The 15,449-nt window shown below is 46.8% G+C and overlaps 1 protein-coding gene across 1 annotated transcript in view; it reads left to right on the forward strand.

Moving 5' to 3' along the window:
• Positions 1-15,449, forward strand: part of LOC132439759 (guanylate cyclase 2G-like) — a 39,266-nt gene that overhangs the window by 4,161 nt on the left and 19,656 nt on the right. Inside the window, 11 exon segments of the mRNA XM_060034382.1 lie at positions 144-255; positions 2,681-2,866; positions 4,368-4,512; positions 8,327-8,462; positions 9,553-9,650; positions 10,364-10,527; positions 12,821-12,958; positions 13,535-13,567; positions 13,569-13,619; positions 14,257-14,361; positions 15,122-15,193. Coding sequence (XP_059890365.1) covers positions 144-255; positions 2,681-2,866; positions 4,368-4,512; positions 8,327-8,462; positions 9,553-9,650; positions 10,364-10,527; positions 12,821-12,958; positions 13,535-13,567; positions 13,569-13,619; positions 14,257-14,361; positions 15,122-15,193 — 1,240 coding nt within the window.

Consider the following 15,449-nt stretch of genomic DNA (forward strand, 5'->3'; position numbering starts at 1 on the left):
CTAAAGCATACTCAAGAAAAGACAAAGTTCATGTCTCATTTCTAGTGGTTTTAGGCTAGACTTTAAAACGTGTGTATCTCTGTGTGTGTGTGTGTGTGTGTGTGTGTGTACACATGTGCAACTGGCTGACTGTCTTCTCTTACAGTTCTTATCTTAATCTGCAGCTCAGAAGATGCAAAACTTATCCTGCTGGCTGCAGAGAACCTGGGACTCCACACAGGAGAATTTGTGTTTATCATTTTGCAGCAGCTGGAGGTGGGTGCTGATAAGAGGCAACGGCTCCCGCAGGAAGAGGTAACAAGCATGCAGCACTTGCTATGCACCAGATGCATTAGCTCACTGAACACTCAACCCTAGGAGACAGCTACTCTTGTGTCCTCAACTTAAGATCAAGAGACTGAGACTGAATTGAAAGAACCTACCCAGAGTCCGTTTGCACAGTTCCTGGGACGGGGGCCCGGGCCTTGAACCAGGCTGCTGGTTCTGGAGCCTGGTCCTCTGTAGTCTACATCAGCAAACACCAGCTGAGGAAAAACCATCATTCCTCCCGGGAGGCTGAGACCTCCCCAGAGGCTCTCAAACTCGGTGGCTCTCACTTTCTTTTCTTCCATGGCCACCTGTGTTTGAGCCCCAACAATGGCCTGGAGAAACCAACACTCTGGTCTAATGAGGCAATCTGTAGGTGGTTTGGTTCCTTTGGTAACGATAGGAATGGCTGACATGTACCACGTACCTCCCATGAGTACCGAGTTATACATTATACCTGCATCGGTGCGCTAGATTTTCCCAGCAGCCCCGTGAGGCAGATAGAGAGTCCATGCGTGGTTTACATGCATCATTGCATTCAATATTTCCAACAGCCTTAAAAGGTACAGATTATTAGCATTCCAACTCGCAGATGAAAAAATTGAGGCTTAGAGAAATAGGGTAACTTATCCAAGATCTTGGACCTCTTAAGCTGGTCTTTTGGACTCTGGGACTGAGTCCTTGACCCCAACAGCTCTGCCTTGTGGAGTGTGTACTGAGTGCCAGGCCCCACTGTGAGCGCTTGATAAACTAACACTCATTTCAGCTCACACCACCCTAAGGGGAGATACTTTCATTTTCCTCATTTTACAGATGAGAAAACCGAGGTCCTGAGAGGTGAAATAACTTAACCAAGGCCACACGACTAGTATGAGGGAGACCTAGTAGTCAAACCAGGTAGGCTGGCCTCAGTGTTTGTACGTTTAACCACCACACGACACCAACAGGCTTCTAAAATAAAGCCCCTTGTATTGATATTTAGCTATGGACACACCGTGTAATTTTTCCAGCAGTTTTCTCTTTCTAAAATGAGCTTGTTTTATATGATCAGAAGAAGCTGAAATGGGGCGAAACGGAGTACAGGAAGATGCACAATAATGCTCCAGGTTTCTTTTATCTTTTTATCATTAAGTATTTCAGATTGCCAAAAGTGTCTCAGGTTTCGTTGGGCAGCCAGTTGGAATTCTAATCGTAAGCGAAGCTTTCCAGAACCTCCTCCTACCTTCCCTTTGCATTGCCATACACCCCCTTTCTCTTTACTTGTCCTCTCACCTCTGCCTGCAGACAGACGAGAAGGGGAGAGGATGCACCAGGTCTCAGGATCAGCGGGGAAGCCCTGCCAACCCCCTCGTCACGTTCTCCCCAAACCTTGATAGTCAAATTCCAATTGGCTGGAAATGCAGACAGAATATAGGACTAAAAATAGACCACATGACGTCCATGAAAGTGAATTCATGCTGCTTTAAAAAAAGAATAGCATAAATCCATTCCCTAAAAGTGTTCCCAATATAGGCTGAAGTTGGCAAAAATCAAGTTGCAGAATACCATTATAGCATGATACTATTTATGTAAAATGCACATATGCTCACACACACCTCTGTACACGTCTAGAACATTCGGATGCCTCTCAGAGGAGACAAGAGGGAGCCGTAGGGAAATTGGGGAAGATCTTACTGCCTTTCACATATATATATACACAATGAGTGGGCGTTACTTTCATAATAATAATAATAATGATAATGTAGGTAATAATGATAATAACAAACGATTTAAGCCACAAGCAGAAATTTGAGAATCGACAGTTGTAAGTTTTTCAAGTTTTTGCTGCCCATTGTTAAAAGGTAAGCTTTCTGCATATTAGTTGCTCGATGCCCCAAGTAATCTTTTCTTATTTATTGATTGATTTTTTTTGGCTTCCTTGCCACTGCTTTGAAGCTAACTAGAAAACATAAACTTTACATGGCAAGTCTTCCAGAGCCATTGTGTTTCCAAGGATTAGAATAAAAATTCACATTTGATGTTGGGGACTTCCCTGGTGGCACAGTGGTTAAGAATCTGCCTGCCATTGCTGGGGTCATGGGTTCGATCCCTGGTCCAGGAAGATCCCACATGCCGCGGAACAACTAAGCCCAGGTGCCACAACTACTGAAGCCCGCGGGCCTAGAGCCTGTGCTCCACAACAAGGGAAGCCACCGCAATGAGAAGCCCGTGCACAGCAACGAAGAGTAGCCTCCACTCATGGCAACTAGAGAAAGCCGGCACGCAGCAATGAAGACCCAACGCAGCCAAAAATAAATAAATAAATAAAGTTGTTGTTGACTATTGCTTAGGGTATTTCCTACAGAATGGCTACATTTATTTCATTATTTTTCAGGACAGTTTTTGGAAGGAGGTATTGACAAATCAGAAGGTGATGCACTTTCCCTTAGTCTACAAGTCAGTGATTCTCATAGCCCTCAGCTCCTCGCGAGAAGGCCCTGGAGATGAAGGCTTCCGAGAGCTGGTCCTCCGAAGGCTGCGGGGGCTGCCCTTCCACGGCCCCCTCCACATGCTGGAGCAGGTCTGATGGGCGTCTTCCTACACAGGTCCCTCCTCCCTTCCTTGAGAATATCTGTGTTTGGCCGCTCCCCAGGCTCCTAACACAGACACAGACACACACACGCGCACACACACACACACACACACACACACACGCACTTCTTCATCTTCCACAGCCCCAAATAAACAGTGGCCCGATGAGATCTTGTGAAATCTGCACCCCAGGTCCACACGGAGGACAGAGGTTACTAGATGAGTGATCGGTTGGCCTTTGGAGTCAGAGTCCTGGGCTTCCATCCTAATTCTGCTATTTACTACCTACGGGGCTTTGAGATGAATTGTTTAACCTCCCTACACCTCAGTCTCTTCACCCAAAAATGGGACTGATAATGACATCTGCCTTCCAGACTGTGGTTTTGAGTATCTAATGACATAGTACATGGAAGTAGCAGAACAGATACCAGTGGGTGCTCAGACCATGACAGTCTCCTTTCCCAGCAGGATGCCACGACCAGGAACCAGAATGGAGTAGTCAGAGATGTGGAGCTAGGGCAGGTCAAGGCAAGCAGATGTTCTGAGAAGGCAGCCGGGAGAGAGCCTATCAGCCAGTGGTAGTTCCAGTATGTGTGGGATGATGGGGCAAAATGTCTGATTAACTAGACCATTGGCCAGATCTGGAGCTCCTGCCAGAGCGGGGCCAAGCTGAGCCTGAAGGCGATGAGAAGCTACTGATGACAAGGGTTCCATTAGGAATGAGGCAGCTGATTGTGGATCCCAACACACAAGGAAAGATGGTGGATCAATGAATATTTGGGGAGTCATCTAAGTGTCAGCTCTGTACCTGGTTCTATGGGGAGAACAGTGCCTAGCGCCTAGTAGGCACATGCATTTTTGTTGACTAAATGAAGTATTGAAGACCTACTATGTGCCAGTTAGTACAATAGATACTATACCTATTCTGCCTCATTTAACTATCCTTATACTCATCACAATAGTGGCTTTATCTGCATTTTATAAATGAAGGAACCGAGATTCAGAGAGATTCAGAGAGGTTCTGGAACTTACCCCAAGTCTCACAGTAAGTACCAGGGCCAGCCTGACTCCAAGATCCACCGTCTTTCAATTAAACCATATTCCCTCCTGCCTATGGCCTAAAAAGCTGTTCACAGCCCAAAAGATCACGCAATCTAATTGAGAAAACAAGGCCTAAAGAGGAAAAGTGAAGCTGTGATACCTAGGTATACCAGCACAGGCCAGGATACGTGGAGGGTCCTCCTTTCTCTGTGGAATAACGGAGAACGTGTGCTATGTTACACTGTTAAGAGGATGGAGAAAGCTTGCTTCTAACTGAGCCCGGACTGTGATGTAGCAGGCCATGGGCTTTTTTTTTTTTTAAATCATTTTAGAAATTAATTAATTTTTATTGACGGAGAAATCAAGAGCCTCACAGACAAGTAAAAGCTAAGAGAGTTCAGTACCACCATGGGCCTTTTTCTACCCGGCCTTTGCTTCCCTCATCCAAGGTGAGCCGTTACCCTGCTTACTTTCACGATGCAGTCCTGCTGTATGCTGAGGCCGTGAAGGAGATGATAACGGCCAGAAGGGATTTCTGGGATGGGCGGCAGCTCGTCATCACTCTGAAAGGCTCCAATCAGACTGCTTTGCCGGGTAAGTGTCTTGACTGTGGTAGGTTTGCCGAACTCAGGGCAGCTGAGTCCGTGGGGCTTGGCGTTGTTGGGTGTGTGATTACAGAATTCTGCTTTCTCACGGAGATTCCGGCCTCTGGGAAGTGTTGTTGAGGTTAAAACTCCCAGCGGCCACCGTCTGCTCTTCCTGCTCTGTCCAGAAGGCTGCCCAGACCAGGTGGGGGGCCTCTGGGGTCTCTTCCCGCCCCTGAAAAGTCTCTCCCACAGCTCCTTTCAAACCGAACCCATCAAGAATAAAACTCAAGAGGGTGGGACCCTCCTCCTGGTATCACTCCCATGATCCTCCACAACCTGCATCCTCTCTGATGCGGTGCCTGTCTGAATCATGACCATCAGCCTCTGAGGATGGGGCCAATCCTATTTTACTTTCCTTGCAGGTGTGAGGATAGGCTTGGAAGTGAACTGTTTTGAAATCACCCTGGGAGCTGGCCAACGGCTGTCATCTTGGTCTACTCCAGCTTTTTATTTTGTGAGACAGAGATAATACATACTGCCATATCTAATAATAATAACCAGCATCTATTGAGGACTTACCTTATATCAAGCTGGGTGCCAAGAGCTTCTGTGCACTATTTCATTTAATCCTCACACCACCGATGAGGTAGTGCTATTACTATCCATAATATACTACACAGGTGAGTAACCCCAGGGTAGAAAATTTACTTACTTGCCGGTGGTCATAAAGTTACGAGATGGTGGAGCCCGAATTCAAAATAAGGCCTGTTTTTATCTCCAGGACTCATGTTCTTTACTGTTGTGTAACACCAAGGAGTAATTAAAATATTGGGTTGGCCAAAATGTGCGTTTGGTTTTTAAGTAAAAATAAATGACACATTTTTCATTTTCACCAAGAACTTTACCGAACAACGTTTTCACTCTTTTGTTCCACTACCTTCTACCATTTTTCAGGCAACTTCATAGTTCCATCTTCCCAAAACTTTTAATCTTTTTCAGCAAAGAACTGTTCCAGGTGCTCTTACAGTCTTCCAGGGAATTGAAATTTTTACCATTAAGAGAATTTTGTAAAGACCGAAATAAATGGAAATCTGAAGGTGCAACGTCTGGTGAATACAGCGGATGAATCAGAACTTCCCAGGCAAGCTGTAACAGTTTTTGCCTGGTCATCAAATAAACAAGTGGTCTTGTGTTATCTTGATGGAAGATTATGTGTTTTCTGTTGACTAATTCTGGACGCTTTTCGTCGAGTGCCGCTTTCAGCTGGTCTAATTGGGAGTGGTACTTGTTGGAATTAATCGTTTGGTTTTCCAGAAGGAGCTCATAATAATGGACTCCCTTCCAATCCCACCATACACACAACATCACCTTCTTTGGATGAAGACCGGCCTTTGGTGTGATTGGTGGTGGTTTATTTCACTTGCCCCACGATCTCTTCCGTTCCACATTACTGTACAGTATCCACTTTTCATCGCCCATCACGATTTGTTTTAAAAACCGAACATTTTCTTTACGTTTAAGTAGAGAATTGCATGCAGAAATAAGGTCAAGAAGTTTTTTTCGCTTAACTTATGTGGAACCCAAACATCAAAGTGATTAACATAACCAAGCTGGTGCAAATGATTTTCAATGCTTGATTGGGATATTCCGAGTATGTTGGCTCTCTCCCGCGTGGTATAACATTGACTTAACGTCTCGATTTGATCTCTATCAACTTCAGCTGGTGTACCCGACCGTGGACCATCGTCCAGAGAGAAAGCTCCAGCACGAAACTTATTTTTTTTAAATGAATGTATTTATTTATTTATTTTGGACGGTGTTGGGTCTTGTTGCTGCATGCGGGCTTTCTCTAGTTGCGAAAGGCAGGGGCTACTCTTTGTTTCGGTGCGTGGGCTTCTCATTGCGGTGGCTTCTCTTGTTGCGGAGCATGGGCTCTAGGCGCGCGGGCTTCAGTAGTTGTGGCTCATGGGCTCAGTAGTTTTGGCTCACAGGCTCTAGGGCGCAGGCTCAGTAGTTGTGGCGCATGGACTTAGTTGCTCCACAGCATGTGGGATCTTCCCGGACCAGGGATGGAATCCATGTCCCCTGCATTGGCAGGTGGATTCTTAACCACTGCACCACCAGGGAAGTCCCTCCAGCACAAAACTTTACAAACCACTCTTGACACGTTCGATCAGTCACAGCTCCTTCTCCATACACTGCACAAATCTTTTTTTTTATGTTTCAGTTGCGTTTTTATCTTTCTTGAAATAATAAAGCATAATATGCCAAAAATGTTGCTTTTTTTTCCATCTTCAATATGCAAATGGCTACACAAAAATTCACCAATTTTGATGTCTTTTTCTAAATGAACACTGATATGACAGCTGTCACATACAATCTAACAAAATTGTTTCGAATGAAGTTAAAGACAACTAAGTGCTACTAGAGTCATCTTACGGAAAAAAGCAAATGAACGTTTGGCTAATCCAATATATGAAGTGCTTGGCACATAGTATGTGCTCATTAAATGGCAGCTAGTTATCTTTTCTTTGGCTCATCATTCCCTTAATAAATGAAGACTTAAACTTCATCCTAAATTTTCAAAAGGACAGCCAAGTCCTGCTCTTTGGGGCATTCCTAGATTCAGTTTACAATGACCCCATCCACACCTTTTCCAAGTGGAAATATTAACTTGCTTCCCTTTCTTCTTTTCTTCCTGACCCTGAAGCATTTGCTTTAAAAAGGGGGATGAAGTGGGAGGAGTCTGTCTTCCTGCTCTCAGTTTAATCCCCTCTGTCAGATCAATTTATTTCCTGGTTCAACCCTGGTTGTTGCATTTGCTGCAGCCCTTTCCCTGTGCAGACCTTGGGAGGGAGCTGTGCTCAAGCCCCACATTCAGGATGCCAGCAAGTGGGCACAGCAAGGCAGCGAGGGCTGTGGGAAGACCACGCACTTGGGGCCCAACAGACCTGTGTCTTCCTGGCTCTGGAAACTCCAAGGGGTCTGTGCCTCCAAGCCCTGCTTGCTTATTAGGAGTGGATGATGGTGCCTCCTCTGTGGGGTCAACCGGAACTAGATGTGTGAAATCACTACCGCCCTCAGTGCTGGGCACATAGCAGAAGCTCATGAATGTTAATGTTTTGTCCTGTCCCCAGTGGGAACAAATCATAAGTCCTAGATCAGACCTTGGGTCCTAGTTTGGGGTGTGGGACTGCTGTACTTTACTCCTCTGGGATCTCTGATGTGTCCTTCGTGTGGGGGGCAGGGCACATCCTAAGCAAGAACAAGGAATGCACCTGGGCCAGGTCTGAGCGCAATGCCTGAGCAGGAACCAAAACCGGGAAGGAAGGGCCATGCTGAGAACAAAGCTTGCAAACTCGTGTCCCAGGGTCTGGCGGCGTGGAGAACGTGGGGGGAGTAGGATGGTAGCGGCTGGGAGGAGGCAGTGTCCCCAGCCCCAGCCAACCGCTGCCATGTCATTCGGCCTCCATTGGTCATATCTGATTGTTTGGGAAGCATAAATCTTGGGTTTTATGTGAAATTAGTTGGAAACTGCTTAACTTTTTTTTTTTTAATGCTGGATGGTCCTCCCCAGCGTAGGCCTAACAGAACCAAGTGGCCCTTGAGCCCCACCAGGGTACCACCTCTGAACAATCTTCTTTTTTTCCCACTCTCCTTCTTGACTGCCTCTTAGATTCCCTGAAAGGGCAAAAGACTCCTGGGTGGCTTTCAGCAACTGCTGGGGAGGGCATTCCTCTGATATGACTCGGCAGGCTGGCATTTTGAGCTCCAAGCTCCTCTATGTTCCCTTTACTGTGTGCAAGTGCCTCTCTTTCCAGGAATTACTAGCCCCGTGTTTGTGGACTCCCGGGGAGAAAGACGCATGGATTACTGGGTCTATGCCCTACAGAAATCCTCAGATGGGTCCCTCTTTCTTCCTTTTCTTCATTATGACAGCTATCGGGAAGTCATCAGGTATGGCAGGGGCTTTCCCAAGCTTAGCTCATGCTACAGGAAGAGGCCTGGGAGGAGAGGAAGGGCCGGTCGTTCTGCTAGGAGGCCAGCTGGGGATCCAGCTCCTATAATCAAGTTGTCTGCTGCTCTCTGAACTCATAAAGATCGACTTTGGGCCTTCGACGTGGTCTTGCCCTTGACTGTGGGTGTGGCTCAGCCATTTCAGGTTCCACTTATAACACGGCATCCCTACCTGCACCTCCATGTGGGCCTGGGCCTCCTCATATGCTCCAGCTGGGCAGGTCCCACAGCCCCAGTGTCTCAGGGAGAGGCCCTGGGCGATGATGGAGCACAGCGCCTCCTACAGGGTCAGGTTCACAGTCAGTGAAACCAACTCATGCAGACAGCCAGGGGGACACCAGGACCTGGATGCTGTCCTGGGCTCACAGTATCCAGAAATCCCTTGGGAAAAAAAAAAAAAAAATCTCTGTTTCTGTTCTCTCAGCTATAAACCAATGAGCAACTACATGAGAACATAAAACTTAATTCAATTTCTACTTGCCCCCCACTGCCATCACCCACAATTCAGATTTGACTTGACACTTTTCTCTCCCCTACTCTTATGGAATTTTAATGTCCCCGAATGGGTTGGCCCAAGAAACAAAACAACCATGGCCAGCTAGGTTCTCTGTATTGTAGGAACAGGCATTCTCCAGGCAGGGGTGACATTTTGGTCTGTAAAGTGTGAAGATGCTCTATAATAAGATTTGTCTGTATCAAACATGGGAGAAAACTACAGTAACGTTGGAGAAGCGACACTTCATCTTTTAAATCAGAAGTGACATGGTTTAAAACAAAAGATCGAGTCAGTTGTTCTACCAAGCAAAAAGATATTGCTCTCTCATGAATTATATTACCTGTAGGCTAGGTTTGAAGAATCTTGGTGAGGTGGGAAAACCGGATGGGTCAGCAGCTGTTTGAATGAAGAGACCAAGGCCTGCTTTTTGCAAATGGCATGTGTGTTTCATTTGCCCCTGCTATGCCTGAGGTAGAGACGAGTTGAATAAATCAAGTTGGCACTGACCTTTCATTGTCTTCTTTTTTTTTTAAGACCCATGGGGAATTTCTCCACGGTTCCCTTCCCGAAGACAGACGTGGCTGTGGATTTGCCAATGAGCTCTGTGAAACTGAGCCTGCTTTTGCAGATCAGTGTGGCCACCTGGAGAAGGCAGCAGGAAAGGACTCTTTACAACAGGGCTTCTCAGCAGTGGCAACAGCATCGATGTTTAGGACGAGATCATCTTTTTGTGTAAGGGGCTGTCCTGTGCCTTGTAGCAGGCCTAGCAGCCTCCCTAGCCTCCACCCCACCCACTAGATGCCAGCAGCACCCTTTAGCTCTAACAGCCCCAAATGTCTCCAGACATTGCCAGATATCCCCTGGAGAGGCAACGTCATGGCCTCCCCTGTTGAGAACCTCTGCCCTGGGGAAACCTGGCTCCTGAGATCTGAGTCTCAGGAATTCCATTTCTATGGAGGTAGAGTCTGGACAAGGGAGTGTTGCCTGGTGGTTAGGAGCCCAGGCCTGGAATGAGGTGGATCACAACTGAGAACAAGTGTAAGGAGAGCACACAGTAAATGTTGAATGAAAGGTGGCGATGGTCTTAGAAGTCATCCTTTTTTTCTCTACAAGGGACGTTTCTATATAAGGAGGAGGTGAGTGCAGTTGCCGCGGGAACCAGAGGGGTGTGGGAAGACCACGCACTTGGGGCCCAATAGGATTCCTGGAAAAGACAGGCCTGAGTGGATGCTGTGTGCCCTAACCTGGACCCGTGCCTGGGCGGCTTTTGAGCCATCTGTTTGGCAGGGCCGGGATGTGCTCACTTGTGCTCTTAGGTGGGCCTGAGTAACGATATGCCCTCCAGGTGTGACTGCTGTGATTTTCACCGTAACCCTCCTGATTACCAACCTGGGAGCTGTCATCATAGGTCTGATTTTAAGGACACAGAGGGAAAAACTGCAGAGGCAAAATAAAGGTCTTTGGTGGCAAATCAATTATGATGACATCACCATTCTGTCCCAGAACAAGGTGAGGCCACGCCTGGCCCAGACATCCACCTTCCTGCTCACTGCTGGTGATGCGTGGAAGGGACCTGATCTAGGAGCTTGTGGGGGCGGAGGCTGACTCATTTATAAAGTGAGCTCTTAATGGAGAGTCTTAGGCCCTGAGTTCCGGTTCTGGAACTACCACTTTTTGGCTGGGAACATAATTTCCCAGCCTCAGTTTCTGAATACTTAAAAATGATCAGATGGCTTCTGAAGTTCCCTTCAGCCCTGGTCCCTGGTGGGTAGAAGAACCCATACATCCTGTTCAAATATTAACGCTGTCTCCTGGGGAGCGTTTAGTTATTTTCAAAACCGCATTAACTCCTTTAAACTACGATAACTAAGACAATATAATTCATTGGCTCAACACACACGTGTTGCCTGTCTACTGCAGGCCAAGCAGAGTGCAAGGCACGCCACAGATGGATGCCTTCCGACGGAAGTAAGTGCTCTGGGAGGTGTCTACAAGCTGAGGCAGAAACCCCGCAGGTAGAGGGACTGAATGTCACAGCATCATGAAGGCTTCAGAGAAGACGTGACATCTGGGGAGAGTGGGTTCGCTAGTGGTGACCAGGAGAGAAGTAACGCAGGGTATGCTGAGGGCTTCTCAGGGCTGTGAAGCTGGGCACACATTTAATAAGCATGACATTATTTGATAAGTATATAACAGTTACATAATTCCAGAAAATATAGCCATGACTATTTTTATGCATATCTTAAGCTTGAAGTCTCTTTTCTTTCTTTCCTTTTTTGTTTTGCTTTTGTTGTTGATATAATCTTTGCAAGCATATACTGATTATTCTGGAATACTCACTGCCTTCCCAGAAAGGTTAGTGAGAATTGTTCTTTAGAGTAGAAAGATAGACTCAAGTTTCTATACTTTAATAAGAGCTCTTTGTTCCTGGGAGGGGGGGTGGAGGGAGGGGGTGAATTTTGCTTTCATCTCAAGTGATTAAAAACCCACAACTGGGGCTTCCCTGGTGGCGCAGTGGTTGAGAGTCTGCCTGCCGATGCAGGGGACACGGGTTCGTGCCCCGGTCCGGGAAGATCCCACATGCCACGGAGCGGCTGGGCCTGTGAGCCATGGCCGCTGAGCCTGCGCGTCCAGAGCCTGTGCTCCGCAGCGGGAGAGGCCACAACAGTGAGAGGCCCCCTTAACGCAAAAAAAAAAAAAAAAAAAAAAAACAACCCACAACTGAAATAAATTTTACGTCAAAGATCAAGAATTTTAGAATTTCATATAGTGCTTGTTCAGGAATCCACGTTACTCATGATATCCAGAGAATAACAAGATATGCAGATCAACCACTGAATCAGAATTTATGTTTTTGAACAAATGTGTGAATCTTAAATATCTCAAAGCGAAAGAAAAGTGTTCTAGAATGTTGTTGCTTGTTAGAAAGCACTCAAGTTAGACCAAGGTATACAGGTTTGTTCTAAAGACATTTAGGTTCATTATAAAAGTAAGGAAAGCATGATGGGTCAACAATCAAACATTCTTCTCACGTTACGTGTATTTTGTTCCCGTTATATTGGCTTTATTTTCAAAATTGTAGTTTATAGTATGTTTCCTTTTATTGGTATCTTTGCATATACTATTCACTGAATAAGTGAATTACGACTTTCAAGAAAAAAAGGTGACTTGGCAGGTACCAAGTCAAGGAGGCTTCAACATGCTATGACCAGGAGACTGGGGTTCGTTTGTAAATTATTTTTCAAGTGTCCCGGGGATTCTGGGGCTCACTGGTCTGGCCTTGGGTGAATGATGGAATGCGGTAGGGGTGGTGGGGAGGAATTCTGAGCCTCTTCTCTTCAACTACAGCAGCTCTGCTTTGAGCTACTGTTTTCTACATTAGGCTTCCGAGTAAGACTCTTCTAGAAAAACAGGGCTCCTCTGTTTAAAATATATTCTCTAGGTGCTGGGGAGGCACTGGGAGTGTTACACAGAGAGTTCACCTCCTTAGATGCTCATTGAGGAAAATGACTGTGTCATCAGGTCACACATCTAGTTAAGGGCCAAAGCCAGCACTTGAATTTGGGCAGCCTGACCCCAGAGTCTTAACCACGACATTGTGATGTTGGCACAGACACGAGAGTGGTGCGGGTAGCAGTTCAGCCCTCACACTTCGGGTTAGAGAAATCAGGGTTTGAGTCCTGACTCTCATTTACTAACTGCTATTAACCTTGGCGCTAATTTTCCTCATCTATAAAAGGCGTAGTCTCATCGGTACTTGGTCATCCTACTGAGAGCACCTGAATCGTGTCCTGTTTCGCAGCCATCCCAGAGAGGCACACCTGTGTCGAGAGGGAACAGCAGTAACTCATCTAGTGTGATGATTTCTGGGGACTTAAGCTCCTCTGTTGAGAACCAGCAGGGCAGAGAGCTGTTTCATGCCCCAGTAGGGCTTTACCGGGTAATTCTGAGGGCAGAGTGGCTGTATGCAGATGTTCAAATTCTGGCTGTACTACCTACAGATGTGTGACCTTGAACTAGTTCCCTAACCTCAGGGATCCCATCTGGAAATGGGCTAATCACCCCCCTGCCCCCCCACCCCGCCTTGCAGGGCTGTGCTGCCTGTTAAATGAGGTCTGCTGTGTTGAGCAGCTGCTCGGCTCCTGGACACAGCACGGGGCCACCCGAGGGCTGAGCTGAGCAGGGAGGAGCTCGATGATCCCTTCTGTAGGTGGGTTTCTTGCCAGTCTTCCTGCCCCCCTTCCTAGCTCTTTCTGAGTGTAGCTTTTTCTGAATCAGCCTGGGTTAAGAACATTCCGCTTTGGGAGATCAGCTCAGTGCTTTGTGACCACCTGGAGGGGTGGGATAGGGAACGTGGGAGGGAGGGAGACGCAAGAGGGAAGAGATATGGGAACATATGTATATGTATAACTGATTCACTTTGTTGTAAAGCAGAAACTAACACACCATTGTAAAGCAATTATACTCCAATAAAGATGTAAAAAAAAAAAAAATTCCGCTTTGTCTCCGGTTCCAGGGAAACCATGTGGCCATCTGTGATGCTGGTGACCCAAGCGCGAGCCTGGGTCAGGAAGCCGTCTGTGCTGCAGGAAATCCGGCTGGTGAGGCCCCCAGCCCTGGGAGGAGGCAAATCCTTGCTGCCCTCTGCCTTGCCTCTGCCAGCTCCCTGTTCCCACCTGGGGTGCGGGTGGCCTTCACCCCAAAGGACAATGGTGGGAAGCTGCTTCCCTTAACTTGGCCCATGACCCCCACCCGCCAAGAGCCCAGAATTTAGACCTCAGATGCTTATGGCTGACCCAGGCACCTGCATCCTGGGAGCTCTCCTAGCCTGTTTTTGCCTTTAATTCTTCCTGGCCTTAATTCTGCCTCTTCATTCTTTGTGTCTGTATCTGTCTCTCTCGAAGCTGGTCCTTGCAGGGGAGTCAGGATCAGGGGGTCCACTTCTTCAGTTAATCCCCGTGACTTTGGGGGACTTTGATCATGCCTCTCGTTTATTTGCTGGAGGCAGACTGCCCGGATTTACCTCCCAGCTCTGCCACTACTAAGTTGTATGATCTTTAACACATTAATTTATCTTTTGAGCATCAGTTTCCTCATCTGTAAAATGGGAGCAGTCATAGTTCTTATCTCACAGGGTCTTTGTGAAAAATTGCTGAAAGTGTGTAACGCACACAACATTGTCCCTAGGGCAGAAGACACATTATAATCATAAGCTAGTATTACTATTATCATTTTCAGATGTATGGATTAAGGCATGAAAACTTTGTTCCCTTCTTTGGTATTTGCACAGAATCACCCAACATCTGCATTGTCACCCAATATTGCAAAAGAGGAAGCCTTAAGGTAAGTAAAATAGTAAATCTTTTTTTTTTTTTTTTTTTTTTTTTTTGCGGTACGCGGGCCTCTCACTGTTGTGGCCTCTCCCATTGCGGAGCACAGGCTCCAGACGCGCAGGCTCAGCAGCCATGGCTCACGGGCCCAGCCGCTTTGCGGCATGTGGGATCTTCCCAGACCGGGGCACGAACCCGTGTCCCCTGCATCGGCAGGCGGACTCTCAACCACTGCGCCACCAGGGAAGCCCGGTAAATCTTACCTCAGGTTAGATTAGCGGCAGCTAATAAAGAAGCTTATAAGTGCTTTTGCCTCTTCATCCAAGAACAGCTCCTCTCTGGTTTAATTTCGAGACCTGAATTATCTTGCTGGGCTGCCTGCAGGGGATGAAATTAGCAGCGCAGTTGCCATGTGTCGGGTCTCTTTGTTCTGGGAAATTGTGTGAGCTTGGTTTCATCTCCTAAGATGTCATATCTACATCTGAAGTTTGTTCCTGGGCCCATCTTTCCCGAGGCATGTGACCACCAGCTTCATGTCAGGAACAAGGAAGTATCTGTAAAACTCAAGACTGCGTAACTTTCTCAATATTGAGGCAGGTTATGGTTTCTTCCAAGGAGAGTTCCGGTCACTAGATTTAGAGTCCTCTGCCTCAGGTTGTATCATTTCTGCTCAACACCATCCAAAGCATTAGAATCAAATCCACTGAACCCGCGAAGATCACTGTGCTTCTGGTTGAGTCACTGGTAATGTTCCAAGTAATTGTGTTCTCTAGGATGTTTTGAGAAACTCAGGCAATGAAATTGATTAGATATTCAAGCTCTCATTTGCATATGACAGAGTCAACGCGAGTATCACATAAACCCGTGTAAAGAACAAATGCTATTAGTGTTTTTGAGGGGACCAAGCTAATGACCTGGGAATGGGTCCTGGTGGGGAAGTCACTCACTCTGACACATGGCAGCAGGACAAGGCTGGTTGTCATCTGTCAATCAACAGTCCGTCCATCAATCAACATTCCCATCCATCAACTGACAGACTCCTATGGGCAAGACCCTGCCTGGGTGCTGTGAGGAATACATGGGTGAAATGTAAACTCTGCC

The sequence above is a fragment of the Delphinus delphis genome, chromosome 16, assembly GCF_949987515.2.
Source record: "Delphinus delphis chromosome 16, mDelDel1.2, whole genome shotgun sequence".
Lineage (NCBI taxonomy): Eukaryota > Metazoa > Chordata > Mammalia > Artiodactyla > Delphinidae > Delphinus > Delphinus delphis.